Source organism: Mesoplodon densirostris, chromosome 5 (genome assembly GCF_025265405.1).
Source record: "Mesoplodon densirostris isolate mMesDen1 chromosome 5, mMesDen1 primary haplotype, whole genome shotgun sequence".
Taxonomy (NCBI): Eukaryota; Metazoa; Chordata; class Mammalia; order Artiodactyla; family Ziphiidae; genus Mesoplodon; species Mesoplodon densirostris.
Window position 1 is genome coordinate 117700594 of NC_082665.1, and position 18548 is coordinate 117719141.

At 36.9% G+C, this 18548-nt stretch overlaps 1 protein-coding gene across 1 annotated transcript in view; it reads right to left on the bottom strand.

The window, feature by feature from the left end:
* The window catches only part of PAK2 (p21 (RAC1) activated kinase 2), a 78319-nt gene that overhangs the window by 20888 nt on the left and 38883 nt on the right, over positions 1 to 18548 (bottom strand). The window contains exons 3-5 of the mRNA XM_060099348.1: positions 3022 to 3122; positions 2534 to 2681; positions 932 to 963 (exon numbers count right to left, since the gene is read on the bottom strand). Coding sequence (XP_059955331.1) covers positions 932 to 963; positions 2534 to 2681; positions 3022 to 3122 — 281 coding nt within the window. The remainder of the gene's footprint in view (positions 1 to 931; positions 964 to 2533; positions 2682 to 3021; positions 3123 to 18548) is intronic.

The window sequence follows — 18548 nt, forward strand, 5'->3', positions numbered from 1 at the left end:
CCATGGCCTCTGAGCCTGCGCGTCCGGAGCCTGTGCTCCGCAATGGGAGAGGCCAAAACAGTGAAAGGCCCGTGTACCACAAAAGAAAAAAAAAAAAAAAAAAAAAAAAAAAAAAGTAAAGGTAATTCTATACATTACAGAAAAATTTATGAGACAAATGTATACAGTAAATACCAAGTATTCTTAAGAGGGAATTCATACCTTTTATAGAGAATTTTATACCATTTTAACAAGCCCAAAAAGTAAACGATCATTTCATTTGTTAAGACCTAAAACAAAAATCCTCTGGACTTTGTACAGGTCAGAGATTTCTGGCTATTTAAAACAGGTAGATTCACCAGAAAAAGTTGTGGCTAACAAAGCAAAAGAGGAAGGCATTATCCTTTATACAGAGCTTATTATATGCCAGGTGTATGCTAAGTAGGTACTTTACATGTTATTACATATAGTCTTCAAATAACTCCAGGAGACTGTGTCCTCCTAACTGAGGAATTGAAAATAAAATAGCTACTGTTTGCAAGAGGTATTTGTGCTTACATGATAACTTAGATAAAGTTTCAGACAACTCTGAAGATTCTGACAGGCTTCTATTGCTCAGTATATTTCCATAGTCTATATTCAGTAGGATGATGCCAGAGGAAAATGCTGGCAAGTTCTTTGTATTCATGTTTATATATGGAAACATTATCAAAAGTAGCTAAACTGCTCTAAAGATCATAAGCTTTAGTTACTTTAAGCATCATCTGAGGAAATTCTATTTGCTTAATATGGCTTCCTCAAATAATCAAGTGGCTAGCTAAAAACATATATCAATATTAAGTAGCTATTTCTGGAGGCTGTAATTTATTTCAGAGAGTAAAATAAAAACTGAGACTTGTTTTGGGTAACTTAAATTAGAACAAGAGCTATAAGAAATAACATATTAACTTACTGCTGGTGTTCCAGACGGGAAGCCGTCTTTCTCTGAATACAAAACAGAAAATAATGCTAAGTTAACAATTCAAAAAATAAAACAATTTTATACAATAAAAGGAAAAAAGATAAAGCAGAGCAAGTAAAAAGTTCTAAGACTGATTTCATTTTAAGTTGAATTAAGTCTTGAGAAAAACAATATCAGTATTCAAACAAGAATTTACACATTATAAACCTCAAATTTAATAGAACTCTAAATTTGCTAAAAATCATTGAATTGTATACTTCAAGTAGGTGAATTTTACAGCATGAAATTATACCTTAATAAAAAAATTTTATTTGAAACTATACCTGTATTTATTAAAATAAGACAGATGTCTATTCATAATGATATTTTTCTCCAGCAAACTGCCTATCAAGGAACTTAAAGAAACCAACAGTAACTCTGCAAAGGAAAATTACTGACATAAATTTCGATCAGTGTGAAAGCAAATCCCTGAAGACAAAACACAGTTCATGAAGACTAAATATCACAATATTCATTCTGGAGTTTAGAAGAGCAAGTTTTGTTTTACCTTTTAAAATGACCAGACACACACACACGTGAATATACCATTCTCTGTTCAAACACTGATTAAAAAAAAGATTATTCATTTACACAGACTTAGAAGTTGACAAGGAAGTTGGAGACAAATCTGACCTTTTGCTAAGGTTGTACTAGACTATGTAAAAAAGGTCAAGATTTACTAAGTGGGCTCTATTTCTTCCTTCAACACAGCCCTTATTTCAGCGAGAATGCAATCAAATAAGTACAATTAATTAAAACTAAATGTATTATTTTTAGCTCAATCATATTGTTTTTTAAAACTATATGTATGACTTGAGAGGACAGAGAAACATATTAAATGATAACCTGTGATGTAATTAGCAAAATCTACACTGAGGGAAACAGGACAAATGATTCTGTTTCTTTAACAAATAAACTGCAAGAAAAGGAGAGCATGAGAGCAAACAACGTGAGGGAGGGGAAGCCTAAATAACAAAAGATGCAAGAGATACCACAATCAACTGTAATGTATGGATTTTATTCTAATCCTTATTTGAACAAATAAACTTAAAAAAACCCCACTATTCTCCAATTCTTAACTGATGATTCCAATTCTGAGGAATAAATACTTTTAGTTCTAATTCTTATTTTATGTTTATATATGTGATGAGTTTCAATTTTTGAGCAAACATTTTTTACTTCAAAGTCTGTGTGTTTATATATAGTAAAACAACCTGTCCCACTGACAATAAATATATTTCTAGTACAAACATGCCTATAAATCAGCCTCTTTCCCTTCTACTGCTGAACTCATTCAAAAGCAGTAAAGAGAAAAAACAAATAAACAAAAGGCCCAAACACCCATTTTTGGCAAAACTAAGAGATTAATATAATCCCCAGACTCCAAATTATACGTAAGAGCTGCCCCAATGAGTTTACAAAAGGCAGGATCTATGCAGGGAAAAAAGTAGCTTAGCTTTTTAATTTTTCCAGAAGCAATCTTTTTATCCAGAAGTGCTCCACAACTCTACAATCCCATTTAAGTCAGCCTTTTACCATGGTCTGATGTCTTACCAGGAGGAGTAAAGCTCAGATATTTCTGCTTCACTGTGTTGGAGTCATAGAACTTTAAGACATCCAGCACAGCCTGAGGATTCTTCTTTTGCTCTAGTTTGGTGATATTGGAGGTCTGTAATAATCGAGCCCACTGTTCTGGCATGCCCTAACAAAAAGATATTCAGAAATTAGTTGTTTTAAATTGCTCTAATTAGATCAATTTCCAGAGGAAAGTGAGAAAATATATAAAACAAATCAATCTACATAATTGTAGGTATGACTCAATTCTAAAATGTCTGGTTTTCTAAATCTATTTTGCAAATTATAATCAATAGGCTCAGCGCCCTAGGAAAAGAACACATCTAAACACAAACACTTTTGTAAGAAGAGAAAAGTACTAAGAATTCACAGTTAACATGTGGATGGAAAAGTTAACTTCAAATTTAATACTGAAAGGAAAGGTTTGAGTACTGCTTTATAAATGAGTCTCAACTTAGTAAACTTACAGTGAATTCTCCAGTAACAGCATCAAAGCCAACATGGATGGTGTGCTCAAAATCAGATGGAGGAGAAATTTCTGGCCTTTCCTTCTCTTTCTTCTTACTTCCTAGAGGGCATTAAAAAAAGAGCCTCTTTAAACAAGATTAATAAAGATACTTATAATCATGTTTATAGTTTTCCCAAAACAGACTAGGAACAAAATTATTCTAAAAAAGAAATTTTCCCTAAAAACACTGGCTGATAGGAAACTGATAAATCAAGTACAGAAACCTATTCTGTCATCAAGGGCCAGGGTTGGGGGAGAGGGGAGGAGGGGGAGGGTGTCAACCTGTGTTCTGATTAAAGAGGCACACAGACTAACAGCACCAGGCCTGAATAAAAGCCCTCAGGGCAGAAGAGAGAGCCCCTTAGATTATCTGTTCTCTCATAAATAAAGAACTACACCTCAGATGCCGAACAATCTGGAAAACGAAGTCTATCAAGTCCTATTTCTAGTGAGCTATACTCATCTAGAAAGAGCAATTTACATTACTATGACTATGGATAATATACACCATATAAACAGGTAGTTTACAAGGACCACATCACCTTTCTTGTGCAGCAACTCTAACTCTTCCTTTTTATTGACATTAATAACTGTTACATTTTAAGATTTTCCAGTTCTTCTGTGGTTCTGCCAATTATTTTTACAACATTTCTGCCACACACCTATCAATAATATTCTCTGTAAACTCACACACATCAGTTCCTTTTTTCCCCCACCTAGCCAACTTGCTCTCAGATCCTCTTGCTCTAATTTGCAGTAGTTTATTATGCGGAGGCTTCTGGCACAGCTATTGGTCCTAGGTCATTCCTTCACTTTTATGCTGTGCTAGAATCTATTTTCTGTATCCTGTGCTCTCCTCTTCTGGTATACACCTTTGTTTTAATTGATAGTTCTTGACTAACTATATATGTATTTAATTGATAGTTCTTGACTATGTATGTATTTAGGTTGAAAATAATTAGTTTTAATTGATAGTTCTTGACTAACTATATATGATAGTTCTTGACTAACTATATATGTATTTAGGTTGAAAATACCATCCCCCTTTGAATTTCTTCTAATTTCCAGTGTTGCTATTTAGAAGGCCAAAGCCACTTTCTCATTCTGAACCACTGTTGAAAATCAATTGACCATATATATGCACAGGTCTATTTCTGGATGTTCAACTCTCTTGCAATAATCTCTTTACCTTATGCCAATAGTATAAGACTGCCTGGATTACTGTAGTTTTATAATAAGCATTGAAACTACACAGTATAAGCCTTGTGACCTTTTCTTTCTTTTTTTATTTTTTTTAAAGAATTCACAAGTTTTTCTTGTTTTATACATATATTTTTTATTTTTATTTTTTTAATTTATTTTCTTTACTTTTTTCAGCTGCATCAGGTCTTAGTTGCAGCATGCGGGATCTTTTGTTGTGGTGTGCGGGCTTCTCCCCAGTTGTGGCACTCGGGCTTCTCTCTAGTTGTGGTGTGCGGGTTTTTTCTCTCTAGTTGTGGCGTGCAGGCTCCAGGGCATGTGGGCTCCAGTGTGCGTGGGCTCTGTAGTTTGCAGCACATTGGCTCTCTGGTTGAGGTGCACAAGCTCAGTAGTTGTGGTGCACAGGCTTAGTTACCCTGTGGCATGTGGGATCTTAGTTCCCCAACCAGGGATCAAACCCACGTCCCTGCATCGGATGGCAGATTCTTTACCATTGGACCACCAGGGAAGTCCCCGACCTTTTCTTTTAAAAAATTGTTTGGCTGTATTCTAGGTCATTTGCATTTCCATGTGAATTTTAGAATAATCTTGATCATTTCCAAAAAAAAGCCTGCTGGGAATTTGATTTGGACTGCACTGCATTTATAGATCATTTTAGGGAGAACTGATTTGTTAACAATATTGTGTCTTCTAATCCATGAAAATAGTGACTCTCTCCACTTATTTAGATCTTCTTTCATTTCTCTCAGCAATGTTTTATAGTTATCATTGTACAGATCTGTTACTGCTTTTGTCTGATTTCTGCCACAGTATTTCAAAAGGTCTGATGCTACTGCAAATGGTACAGCTTTTTAAATTTCAATTTTCAATTGTTCATTGATGACATAGAGAAACACAACTGATTCTTAAATACTGATCTTATATCCTGAAACCTTACTGTTAAGCCTTACTTTTTGTTCCAGTAGCATTTTGTAGCTATCACAGAATTTCCTATAAAATTTCAATTATGTTGCTGGTGAATAAAGACAGCTTTACTTCTTCCTTCCCACTCCGGATTCCTTTCATTTATTTTTCTTGCCTTGCTGCACTGGCTAGAACCTCTAGCACACTGTTGAATAAAAGTGGTGAAAGGGAAATCTTTGTATTTTTCCTAATCTAAGTAGGAAAAGCCATTTTTTCTCCAACAAGTTTGATACCAGGGGTAAGTTTTTCAAAGATGTTAAAGGTATTTCCTTCTATTTCAAATCTGCTGAATGCTTTGATCAGAAATGAATATTGGATTTCATCAAATGCTTTTTCTACATCTATGGAGATGAACATATGGTTCACCTTTTAAATTTTGTTAATATAGTAAATTACACTGATTGATTTCCAAATGTTACACCAACCTGCATTACTGAAATGAAATCCACTTCATGATGTATTACTCTTTTTGTATACTGTTGGGTTGTAATTACTAAAATCTTGCTAAGATTTTTCATCTATGTTAATGAAGGATATTGGTGTGCAGCTTTCTTTTCTTGTAACGTCTTTGGTTGGGGTATGAGTAATGCTGGTCTCATAAAATGATTTGGGAAGTATTCCTTCCTATTCAATTTTCTAGAAGTTTGCGTAGAACTGGTAATGTTTCTACCTCAAATGCTTGGTAAAATTCACCAATGGAGCCATCTGAGTCTTTGTGGGAAGGCTAGTAACTATAAACTAAATTTTCCTAAGAAATATAGGTTTTTCAGGTTACATTTTTTTTGAGTGAGCTTTGAAAACTTGTCTTTCAAGAAATTTTTTCACTTTAATGTGTTGAATTTTATTTGTATATATTTGTTCATAATACTACCTTCTTTTTAATGTCTGTAAAATGTAGAGATACCATCTCTGTCATTCTCAATATTGATAATTTGTGTCTTTTCTGCCTCCCGACTACCCTGTCAGTCTTGCTAAAGGTTCACCTATTTTATTGGTATTCTCAATGAATTAACTTTTTACTTTATTGATTTTTCTGTATTTTTTTTATTTCACTGATTTCTGCTTTGATTTTTATTATTTCTTTTCATCTACTTACTCTGGATCTCACCTGTTCTTCCCTTCTAGTTTATTAAAATGGCTTAGCTGAAATCACTGATTTGAAATATTTCTTTTCTTTTCTAATATGGATGTTTTAAATACTATAAATTTCCTCTAAGTACTGCTTTAGCAGCATCATGCAGATATAGATGTCTTGAATTTTCATTTTCATTCAGTTTAATGTATTTCCTAAATATTCTTTTAATTTCTTCATTTATTTGGAAGTGTTTTTATTTACTTTCCAAATATTTCGAGGGATCTTTCTGCTACTGATTTCTAACTTAATTACACTGTGGTCACAGAATATACTTTGTGATTTGAATCTTCCTAAATTTATCGAGACTTTAAAAAATGGCCACAGAATACATCTTTGTAAATGTTCCATGTTCACTTAAAAAGAATGGAATATTCTATAAAGGTCAATTGGTCAAGTTGGCTGATAGTTTTAGCAATTTTCTATCTACTTGTTCGACCAATTATTGTGAAAGTGTACTGGAATTTGCAACTATAACTGTACTTGTCTATTTCTTCTTGAAATCTGTTTCTTGTTTCATGTATTTTTTTTGTGTGTGTGTGGTACGCGGGCCTCTCACTGTTGTGGCCTCTCCCATTGCGGAGCACAGGCTCCGGATGTGCAGGCTCAGCGGCCATGGCTCACAGGCCCAGCCGCTCCGCGGCATGTGGGATCTCCCCAGACCGGGGCTCGAACCCTTGTCCCCTGCATCTGCAGGCGGACTCTCAACCACTGCACCACCAGGGAAGCCCTGTTTCATGTATTTTGAAGCTCTGCTATTAAGTGCATAAATGTTTAGCTCTATTACACCATATTGATTAATAGACCCTATTATCATTATAAAATAAATTATTCCTTATCCCTTAACTAGAGGAATATTTCTTGCTCTAAAATCTACTTTGTCTGATATTAACAAAGCCCATCCAGCTTGTTTTCATTGTTAGCATACTTTATTATTTTTTAAAGCACCAGTGCTCTTTTTTTTTTTTTTTTGAAGCTGTTCACAGTCTTTTTTACAAATTATTTATTTATTTGGTTGCACCGGGTCTTAGTTGCAGCTTGCCAGCTCCTTATATGCGGCACGTGGCCTCCTTAGCTGTGTCATGTGAACTCTTAGTTGCGGCATGCATGTGGGATCTAGTTCCCTGACCAGGGATCAAACCCTGGCCCCCTGCATTGGGGAGTGTGGAGTCTTATCCACTGCGCCACTAGGGAAGTCCCACTGTTAGCATACTTTAAAAAAATTATTTTATTTTAACCTATTTTGTGGCTTTATATTTTTAAAGTGGGTTTCTTTTTTTTTTTTTTTTGCGGTATGCGGGCCTCTCACTGTTGTGGCCTCCCCCGTTGCGGAGCACAGGCTCCGGACGCACAGGCTCAGCGGCCATGGCTCACGGGCCCAGCCGCTCCGCGGCACATGGGATCCTCCCAGACCGGGACACGAACCCGTATCCCCTGCATCGGCAGGCGGACTCTCAACCACTTGCGCCACCAGGGAGGCCCTAAAGTGGGTTTCTTATAGGTTGCATATAAATTTAGGTCTGCTTTAGCAATCTGTTAATCTCTGCCTTTTAATAAACAGGGTGTCTAGATCAGTAACATTTAATGTGATTGCTATAGTTAGGTTTAAACCCACCATTCTTTCATTTGTTTTACAATCATCTCTATGTATTCTTTGTTCCCACTTTCTTTTTTTCTTCTTTTTGATTATCTATGTATTTTTTTTAATAATTACCTTTTTTTCCCCTTCTATATGTGTCTTTTCTTTCTGACAGCCTTTTTTTTTTTTTTTTTGCGGTATGTGGGCCTCTCACTGTTGCAACCTCTCCCATTGCAGAGCACAGGCTCTGGACACGCAGGCTCAGCGGCCATGGCTCACGGGCCTAGCCGCTCCGCGACATGTGGGATCTTCCCGGACTGGGGCACGAACCTGTGTCCCCTGCATCGGCAGGCGGACTCTCAACCACTGCGCCACCAGGGAAGCCTGACAGCTTTTTTTTTTTTTTTTTTTTTTCCGTACGCGGGCCTCTCACTGTTGTGGCCTCTCCCGTTGCGGAGCACAGGCTCTGGATGCGCAGGCTCAGCGGCCATGGCTCACGGGCCCAGCCGCTCCGCGGCATATGGGATCCTCCCAGACCGGGGCACGAACCCGTATCCCCTGCATCGGCAGGCGGACTCTCAACCACTGCGCCACCAGGGAGGCCCCTGACAGCTTTTTTTTTTAAACAGACTTTTTTAGAGCAGTTTTAGGTTCACAGAAAATTGAGCCTATGGACTTCCCTGGTGGCGCAGTGGTTAAGAATCCACCTGCCAATGTAGGGGACGTGGGTTCGATCCCTGGTACGGGAAGATCACACATGCTGCAGAGCAACTAAGCCTGTGCGCCACAACTACTGACCCTGTGCTCTAGAGCCCACAAGCCACAACTACTGAGCCTGCGTGCTGCAACTACTGAATACTGAAGCTCGTGGGCCTAGAGCCCATGCTCCACAAGAGAAGCCACCGCAATGAGAAGCCCGCACACCACAACGACGAGTAGCCCTTGCTCGGCACAACTAGAGAAAGCCCGTGCACAGCAGCAAAGACCCAACACAGACAAAAAATAAATAAATAAAATAAAATAAAAATTAAAAAATTAAAAAGAAAATTGAGCCTAAGGTCTGGATGTTTTTAAGATTTTTCTATCATTGGTTTTAAACAATGATTATGTGCTTTTGTGCAGTTTTCATCATGTTTCCTGTGCTCAGAATCCACTGAACTTCTTGAATCTGTGGGTTTATAGTTTCCATTAAATTTGGGGGAAAAAATCAGCCATTGTTTAAAGTTTTCTATTTGTGTTTTTTAAAATAATTTTTATTGGAGTATAGCTGATTTACAATGTTATGTTAGTTTCAGGTGTACAGCAAAGTGAATCAGTTATACATATACATGTATCCACTCTTTTTTAGATTCTTTTCCCATATAGGTCATTACAGAGTACTGAGTAGAGTTCCCTGTGCTATACAGTAGGTCCTTATTGTAAGTATTGTTTTCTAAATGTCTCTCCTTCCCCTCCTTTAGAGACTTGTTATACTTACATTAGTCTGCGTGAAGTTGTCCCATGGTTGTTCACTTTTGTTTCAGTCTTTTTTCTCCAAGTTTTATTTTGATGGTTTCTATTGCCATGGTCTTCAAATTCACTGATCTTTTACTCTGCAATGTCTAGTCTACTGTTAGTTTTGTCCAGTGTATTTTCCAAATCTAGAATTTTAATTTGTTCTTTTTTCTCTCTTCCTTTGCTTTTCCTTAATATGCTGAATCCTTCCTTTGGGTTCAACATATAGGATACAGTTATTTAAATATTTTAATGTCCATGCTTACTAATTCTATCACCTGTGTTATTCTGGAATTAATTCCCATTGATGGATTTTACTCATTTACTCATATTTATTTACAAATATTGATTGGATACCAGACTGACATTTTTTCCTTGTTAGGTGCAGATATTTTTGCATTCCTATAAATATTTGTGAACTTTGTTCTGGGACATAGATAGGTGATTCTTAGCTGTCTGCTCATATAGGAGAGAAACAAATTTAGAAACAGTTGATCCTTTTAGGTATTATTTTTAAAGCTTTGTTAGGCAGGGCTAGAGCAGCATTTAATCTAGGGCTAATTCTGTCCTGCTACTGAGGCAAGACCTCTATCCAATATTTTGTACTCTGAATAGTGGGAACAGGAAATATTCTGGGCCCTGTGTGAGGTTTAAAGGCTGTTCCCTTTTATAATTTCCAGTGGTTTTTTCCCTCCAGTTTTGGGTAGTTTTCTCACACACATGTGCTACTGAAGACTCAAAGGGGACCCTCTGCAGATCTCTTCTTCTCTCTCTCTGTTCAGCTCTTTACTCTATGATACTCTGACTACAAACTAGCAGCCTTGGCACCCCCAAATTCCCAGTTCTGTTTTTCAACTTTATGAGACCACTTAATTGTCCCTCCCTATTGCTGTAAACTCTTCAGGCAATAAGCTGCATCAATTATAGGACTCAATTCATTTGTTTCCCATCTCTTTGGGATCACTTTCCTTTACTATTTGATGTCCAATGTCTTGAAAACTGTTGTTTTGTACATTTTTTCCCAGTGTTTTAGTTTTTTTAGATGGGGAGATAAATCTGGTCCCTGTTACTCCATCTTGAGTGGAAGTATAACAGGTTTTGTTGTCTTATCTGTGGTATAATGAAACTTCAGGATGATGTGATTTGATATGGTCTTCATTCATTCACTGTGTTGAGCACTCAGTGAGCTGCTTCAACCTAGAAATCATATTCTTCAGATCTGGAAATTTTTTTCTATTATTTAATTATTTTCTTCTATTTTCTTTGTCATTATTAGTTAGATAAGTCCATCCTGGTCTGATTTTGTAACTGTTACCTTTTCTCTCATATTTTCCATCTTTGTAGTTTCAACAGTCTGGGAAAATCTTCTTGACTATCTTCCAATCCTTTGCCTATTGATATCTTCTGTTTGTGTTGATAATCTTAACTGTTGATATTCCAATAATTATTTCCCATTGTTTTCTGATCATTTTTTCTCTGAGAATACTTTTCCTGTTTCATGGATGCACTTTATCTTCTCTCTTTGAAGATTATATAGTTTATGTGTGTGTATACGCTGGGTTTTTTCCTCTCCCTGTTTCTTCTACATTCACATTTTACCCCCTGTTGTTTTGGACTCTCTTATGTTAAGGGTTTTTCTCAAATGTCTGGTGATGCTTTGCTGTCTACTCGTACAGAAAAGTATTAAAAAGTTAACTGGGAGATAAGTCAGGCTTTTCATTAAAGGTGAGGATGGGTGTGGAATATCTGAAATATTTCTCCCCAGGACATTCTGTTTATCCAGAAAAAAATTGTTCATTCTCTTGTCTGAGGGCTTTGACTCAAGGTACAAGTGCTCTAAAAGCAGGGCAGAAGAAAGAAGTTCAGCATGTTAACTTTCCTGAATCTGCCTTTTTCATTTTGGTTCTATACCTTTTTCTGACTCCTCTACAAGAATAAGGATTGTTATAAAGCAGAAACTAATTTAAAAAATGCTAAAAAAAAAAAAGAATAAGGAGACTCTCAGATTTAATTCTCCTCAAATAAATATAAATGTCTTTTTGTTCTTTTGTTCTCCCAGAGGATGGAGTTATATTTGCATGCCTATGGGATAAAGGAGGGGCCCTGAGGGCCTTCAACACATCCTATATAAATATTCAACTAATTCCCCCTTTGCAGCCTATGTATTACACACAACCACACACACACACACACAAACACACAATTGTGTACCTCTAAATCCTGAGCCTCTGAGATTTTTACAAGGGAAATTGGTCACTTCTCATAAACATTCCCCTCTGTAAACATTTAGGATATGTCTTCCTCTGTTCTGCTTAGTCAGTTACCATTCCCCACCACTTCACTCTTCCAAATATGTATTGAAATCTCTTGTATACTACTGTCTCCTCTCCCGTTCTCTTTGTCCTTGTGATAGAAAAAATAATTCTTTTTTTACTGTTATTTTAGTTGTGTCTGGGGAGGGAGAGTAAATAGAGGCATGTTTAACCATTAGATTCTCCTAATAGGCTATGGGAGGAGGGCAGCATACATTGGTCATGGAAAGGAGCAGAGGGAAATGCAACTGATAAGCCTAATATAAACTTGGCTACCTTTACTGAAATGCACACTTACATCTCTCATAAACAATCTTTCATATTCCATTAGACTGTGAATAACCTGAAGCCATGCCCTCTACTTTCTCTATTATGTCCCTTGACTTCTAACTTGGTATCCTGCATACAGGAGGAAATATTTATTAACCAACTATAAACTAATAGTTGACGACTCTTTATACGGCTCTGAACTGCTGACAAAAACATACAATTTCATGCACTATATAAAAGTATTTGTTTCTTCTTTTTATAAAATCTGCTCAGTATCCACTTCTGATATGTACATAGTTGGGAAAGATGCAATTTTCTTCCTTCTTTTTTTTTTTTTTTTTTTTTTTTTTGTGGTACACGGGCCTCTCACTGTTGTGGCCTCTCCCGTTGCGGAGCACAGGCTCCAGACGCACAGGCTCAGCGACCATGGCTCACGGGCCTAGCCGCTGCGCATGTGGGATCTTCCCAGATCGGGGCACGAAACCATGTCCCCTGCATCGGCAGGCGGACTCTCAACCACTGAGCCACCAGGGAAGCCTGCCATTTTCTTATATGACCCTGATTACAGATGACTGGTCCAAGGTAGGCATCTAATTCAAGCCATGTCAGCCACAGTTGCCCACATACTCCCAGACAGTTAGATTGGTTCAGGGGTGAATACATAAACTAAGCCAGAATTAGGACCCTTAGAATCAGTCTCTCACCAGTGAATATAAGAAATAAAGCCCAGGAACTGTTGAGGGCTGTATTTCCCAACACACAGAGAAAAAAAATCAGTCTGATATAGAAGAGAAATATGACCAGATACACAGAAAGCAGGAAAACTAGACATATAGCAGGAGAATTCCTGGTTCCTGTTGTATCTAAGGCCCAGCCATATTTTTCAACTTGGGAATTTTGAAAAATTTAGAGATATTTAATAGAAAGTTTCATATATGTTAGGAGTATAGAATAAAGAGTTAAAGGAAAGAAGTGAAAATGATTAAGCAGAACTTGAAGCACAATACCCTAAAAATCTGTTTAATTTCACTTGTTTTTATATAACACACATACACACAAATACTCCTTTCATTTTAGTAGTCCTAGTAGGAGGGGAAAGGGATATTAAAAACAGTATCTAAAACAAAAAGATACTGAGGCATGTCTCAAATCAAACAATGTGCTGGAAGGATATTGCTATGTAAACAGAATCACTGCTTTATAACTCTGGAATCCAAGAGCTATATGGACAAACAACAACAACAAAACCCCACAATCATCTACTTACAGGATATCCACCCAGCAACTGGATCACTTGATGGGAAGTAATGGACCAGGGAAAGAAACTTCTTTTAATAAAAATGCACAATTTTTTAGTGGACTGGGGAAAAAAAGGATTCTTAGCATCATTTTTCAACTTCATGAGACAACAAAACAAGCAGGCAGGCAGCAACCTTCAGCTAAGAGGTGGGTACCCTGAGTGATGTGCTGCACAAAAGGTACTTGAAAGAATCCTAAATATGTCACTACCATATCCTTAAAAGCCACCATTACTTAGGCTACATTTGAACTAGAGTCTAAGGCTAAAAAAGCCCCCATTTCTTCAAAAGGAAGACTTTTCTGTTTAACAGAATCAGTGATTACTGATTACTTTGTTCTTTTGACCCAGAACAGCTTCAAACTGGTGACCTAAACTTGTTCCATCATACAGAAGGGTATTCTCTAGGAAACAGAGGAGTGTGGACTACTATTATTAATCTTAGAGCTAGATTTTTAGACCAGAAAGAATATTTACAGTTCTAAGTCTATCATCTTCATAAACAACTAGAGGTGAAGGTGCATATAGGTTGCATAATTAGATACAAAAATTGCTTTAGTTTATAAATACACACCATTCACCTCTAGCTAACTGAATAGAGCTTTTAAAAATAAGCCAAGACAATGGCTCACTGACATTTTCGTTTTTCATTATCAAAACTACTAGACTTGTTAAGCCCATTTCTCACCTGGACTACTGCAAAATCCTCCTAACTGGTTTCCAACTTCAGTCTTAGACCTCCAACAAAACCTATTTTCTAGACAGCTACTAGTCTCGCCTATTTAAGACAGAAATGTGACCAGGTCTTCCCACTGTTTAAAATCCTGTAATGTTTCCCCAGGAAACAGAATAAAATCTGAGCTCTGTAGCATGGAATACAAGGCCCTTTATGAACTACTCCCTGCCTACCTCTTTAGCCTCTTCTGCTACCTGTAGTTTCCTACATACATCATGCTATTATTCTCTCTTCTCTGCTTTCACACCACACTTGACCATACTCAGCTCCACGAATGTGCTATGATCCCTCCCGTACCTGGGCCACTGAAACTCTTTTCTAGGCACAGAACATACTTTTTAACTGTCAAAATCCTCCTATTTTCACTTACTCACCCTTCAGCCTTCAGCTCTAATATCCCTTCTTTAGGAAGCCTTCCCAGATATTACAGACATCTTACTCTATCCCTATTATCATTTTTCACAGTTTGTAATTATATGTTGCAGTCTTTTATTAGTGCATGAGGGCAGGGATATCATCTGCCTTGCTGATCATGGAATCTCTGATGACTCACAGAGTGCAAAAGATACATAATTAGCAGGGATATGAAAAAGATTTGTCCAGTCAAGTTGTTATAAAAGGTACAATTTCTAATGTTCTTAATTTTTGCAGTGACATGAAAACCAATAATGAATAACTGAAGATACTCTAGAGTCTTTTTTTTAATGAAAAAATTAGCTGTCTGTTTAGAAATAAGGATAGCAATAAGGGATGTAAATTTGAGCAGAACAAAATTAATATCTCTAGATGAGGCTTTACATTAGAGTTGGCAAAGATCTTACGGTCACTGTAATTTTTTAAAATAAAAATACAATTTTTTCCCTTTTATCCTTCTGTTTAAAGGTGATAGACCAAGCACATATTGTAGCTCTCCCCTTCTACACCAAACCTCTTTTATTCACCATGGAACAAAATCTGTGAGGAATGCCCAAAGATGAAAAGCAATTAGGATAAAACTAGAGAGAGAAGCAGCAGCTCAGGATGTAGACAGGAGAATGAAATTGCAGATGGATTTCTGTATTCATACAAGCATGAATGTGCAGACACATTCACATTCCTAACCCTCATGGTTCAGGCCCTGTCAGAGGTGTTAGCTCCCAGAAAGGAACTTTAAGTGTGGGAGGTTGGGTTGGAAAGGGAGAAGAGCCCCAGGAACAGGAGGAATCAAAGAGCACCCCACCCTCCAAACATCTTCTTCTCTCTCAGTCTAAGTGAAAATTATGCACTCCTAAATATCTCCCTCCAAGTAGATGACAGAGACTCTGCAGATGTTCTGCTCTCAACTACAAAGCTGAATGCAGTTCTCCCCAACTTGCCCTACAAATTCAAGGCAATTCTGATCAAAGCATCAACAGTTTTTTTAAAAAAGTACATGATAAGCAAAGTCCAAAATTTATACAAAAGAGCAACGGGTCAAAAGATCCTGAAGAACCACATGGTACCAGATTTGCTCTATCAGTATTAAGAATTATAAGCTAAAACAATTAAGGCAGTCTTGTATTAGTGTAGGTACAGAGAAATGAGCCAATGCAATAAAAGAGAAAACACAGAAACAGATCCTGGCATACATGGAAACCTGATGGATAATGGCTAATACTGTAGGTTAGTGGGGAAATGATAAAAGTTTCAATAAATGGTCTGGGACACTGGTTTAAAAAAAAAAGTGAAAATGAATCTCTCTTTACAAATACACAAAAACCAAATCCAGATAGTTCAAAGGTTTAAATTGTAAAAGCCAAATTATAAAACTTTTAGAAAAACCTAAGAAAATATCACCTCTAGTTTGGCAAAAAATTCTTAAAACACAAAAAGCTCAAACTTTACATAAAGGAAAGAAACTGATCAATTCAACTACACCAAAATTAATAACTTCTATTCATCAAAAGATACCACTGAAAGGGTGAAAAAGCATACTGCAACCTGGAAATCTATATTTAATAACACATAGCTGACAAAGGATTAGTATATAGACTATAAGGAATGTTTAAGGAAAAAGAACTCAACAGAAAACTGGACTAAAAAACAGGTATGTCACAGAAAACACAAATGAATAGTAAATTAATATATGGAAAGACACTCAATTTCCCAAGTCATCAGGGAAATCCAAATTAAAACCACAATGAGATACCATTTCACACCTCCCAAATTGGCAAAAATTAAAATCCCATAATACAAGAATTGGCAAGGATGTTCAGCAATAAAACATTTGTGTTCTGTGGGTGAGAATGAACATTAAAAAAAAAACTTTAGAAAGTAATTTGATAAACCTAGTCAAGTCAAAAACATGGGAATACCCTGTAACCCAGCAATTTTACTCCAAGTATATAACTGAGAGCAACCTTTTAATCTTTGGCCAGGACCCACATCAATACATTTTACATCCTGACACACACACAACTGAAACAAAAGTTTCATGAAACTTTTGTAATAACTCTATTTATACTGTGTGCAATAACTCTATTTATACTCCATTTCATTTAGTGTCATCCACTATATAGATTTCATAACTCACTACTGCAGTGGTTCTTAATATTATATGCACATTAGAATCCCCTGAGGTATTAAAAAAATTAAAAGCAAAACTAAAACTGATGCCCAGGTAAGCTCCTGAAGACTGATTCAATTGGCCTGCGATGGAGCTTGGACACAGATTTATTTAATTAAGCTTCCCAAGAGATTCTAATAAGCAATTAGAATCAAAACGACCTGATGTCTCAAAAGCATTGCCCTAGAAAAATACTTCCACATGTCCACCTAGAGATATGTTCAAAATTACCCATAGTAGCATTGTTCATGAAAATAATCCAAATGTCTATAGATCAGAGACCAGGTAAATAAACTGCCATCTATTTATACAGTGTACTAGTATACAGCAATGAAAATGTACTACAGCTACATATATCAACATTAGCAGTAAAAAAGAACTACAGCTATATATATCAACATAAATCTCAAAAACATGAGGTTGAGTGAAAATATACATCCTGAAAATATGCATATAGTGTAGTATGATTCCATGTATAAAATGTTCCCAAATAGGCAAACCCAAACCATATATTATTTGGGGATATTATGTCATAAGATTATAATAAAAAGCAAGAAATAAAAAATGCAAAATTCAGGATGGTAGATATTGTCGGGGGAGGAGAAGGAGGAAGAGGAGGGGTAGGATGGGGTGTGGCAGATGGGGACTTCAGGGCATACTGGTAAAATTCTATGTTGGGTGGTGGGTACAAGGGTGTTTATTAAAATATATACATTATGTATATTATACTCTTTTGTGTATGATGTCACCACAAAACTAAAAACGTAAAGCAAAATTCTATTCATGTAAAGTTCTAAAACAGGCTGAACTGATCAAAGGTGAAAAATCAGACAAAAGTTTCCCAAAGGTGGGGGAGGAGTAGACTGTTTGGGACACAATGTGCAAGAGTTTTCCAGGGAGATGGAAGTGGTGCATAATGTGATAGGGGGATAATGACTATGGCTTACACAGGTCTGTCCATTTGTCAAAACCGTAGTTAATTTTCATGCATTTCAATATATGTAATTTTAACCAAAAAAGTAAGTGGAGAAAGAATGATGATTGTTGAAGCTAGGTTACAAGGTTCATTAGACTGTTACACTTTGTATAGTTAGACATTTTCTATTTTTTAGAGAAAGGAAAAAAGGAATTGGATAAGAAAGGCAAAGCTTTTTTTTTGTTTTTGTTTTTTTTTTTTTGCGGTACGCGGGCCTCTCACTGTTGTGGCCTCTCCTGTTGCGGAGCAAAGGCTCCGGACGCGCAGGCTCAGCGGCCATGGCTCACGGGCCCAGCCGCTCCACAGCATGTGGGATCCTCCCAGACCGGGGCATGAACCCGTGTCCCCTGCATCGGCAGGTGGACTCTCAATCACTGGGCCACCAGGGAAGCCCAGCTTTTTTTTTTTTTAAAGAGCTTGTAAAGTTTTAAGATTAGCACTAAAAAGTTATTAAATCTTGAATATAATAAGCACAAGAAAACAAAAGACTTCAGAAATCACCAAAAAAAATTGAATGGATGTTAATTACAGACCTCAAAAGCTGATAAACCTGAAGGCAATCAGAGCCTTCCCTAGGACCCCCAGGTACCCTCACCCTCCCTTTGTTAGCGGGGGACCTTGAATTAGTTACCACTGGTAAGTATTAATATTTCTGGGAGAAAAGAAAAGAAAGGGGAGTTAATGAAGGAGGGTAAAACTGGAAGATTCTCAGTGTGATCAGAGAGATAGGCATGCTCTGCTACATTTATGTAAATGCGTGTTCAATTTGCTCACAAACCCCACCACCCTACCATTTACCCAAAGTGCTGGACTGTCCACACTTTGTCCCTCATTTAGTGCTCCTCTCTTCCCCTTTCCAAGGCTGTCCCCAAGTACATGTTTTTATCCTATCTTGAGCATTCTCCTACCCCAATTTTGCATTCTGCTCTCCATAGGCAAGTAA